Source organism: Branchiostoma belcheri, unplaced genomic scaffold, assembly GCF_001625305.1.
Source record: "Branchiostoma belcheri isolate BF01 breed outbred unplaced genomic scaffold, Haploidv18h27 scaffold94, whole genome shotgun sequence".
Lineage (NCBI taxonomy): Eukaryota > Metazoa > Chordata > Leptocardii > Amphioxiformes > Branchiostomatidae > Branchiostoma > Branchiostoma belcheri.
The window spans coordinates 542823-543490 of record NW_017804620.1 but is presented as its reverse complement, the minus strand read 5'-3'; the positions used below and the strand labels follow the sequence as shown (position 1 = coordinate 543490).

The window sequence follows — 668 nt, the reverse complement described above, 5'->3', positions numbered from 1 at the left end:
GGTAAGAAGTAGATAAGGTTCCATTCCACCCAACGGACCTTCTCTCGGCGGCTGGTTGTACGATGACAGAAAATCTCTGCTAGTTTCTTTATACAAATTTATGCAAATTAAACAATAATTTCCGTACAGTTACAGGCAGCCAACAGCGAAATCGCGGCCCAGTTTGACACCTACACGCACTTCGCCGTGCCGCTGGTCGTACTCGGCGTTCTCGTCACGAGCTGGGTCGAGAAGGTCCGAAGATTCCCGAACCTGAGCTCGGCGGGCGCGGAAATGACCGAAGGGCCGACTAGCCCTCGGGTAAGTGCCTTCCGATGTAAAGAAAATAAAAACGTAAAGAGGGAAATAGAAAGAAAAAACGGCTGCTTGTTTTTCATGCTTTGTCCAAACGTATCAACTAGTGGATGCTACCTGAAACGTCTGACCGTTTCCCAAATCATATCCAGCTGCTTGAGTAACTGCTTTTTGGCGTACTGGTATGAAAGCTTTTTCCTTCTATTGAATGAAATTAAAGGAAACACAATTTCTCACCATTGACCATTATTGTAGTGACTATAAGATCACGTGACCTATACTGGGTCATTCATTTTGAGAACGGTTTAAGCCAGGCGTCGGTCAAGTCTATCTGATTCTTGACTGTCCCTAGAATAAAAGCTTAGTTTCCAATC

The 668-nt window shown here is 45.1% G+C and overlaps 1 protein-coding gene across 1 annotated transcript in view; it reads left to right on the top strand.

The window, feature by feature from the left end:
- Positions 1–668, top strand: part of LOC109461547 (transmembrane protein 236-like) — a 12355-nt gene that overhangs the window by 10869 nt on the left and 818 nt on the right. The window contains exon 2 of the mRNA XM_019757926.1: positions 130–300. Coding sequence (XP_019613485.1) covers positions 130–300 — 171 coding nt within the window. The remainder of the gene's footprint in view (positions 1–129; positions 301–668) is intronic.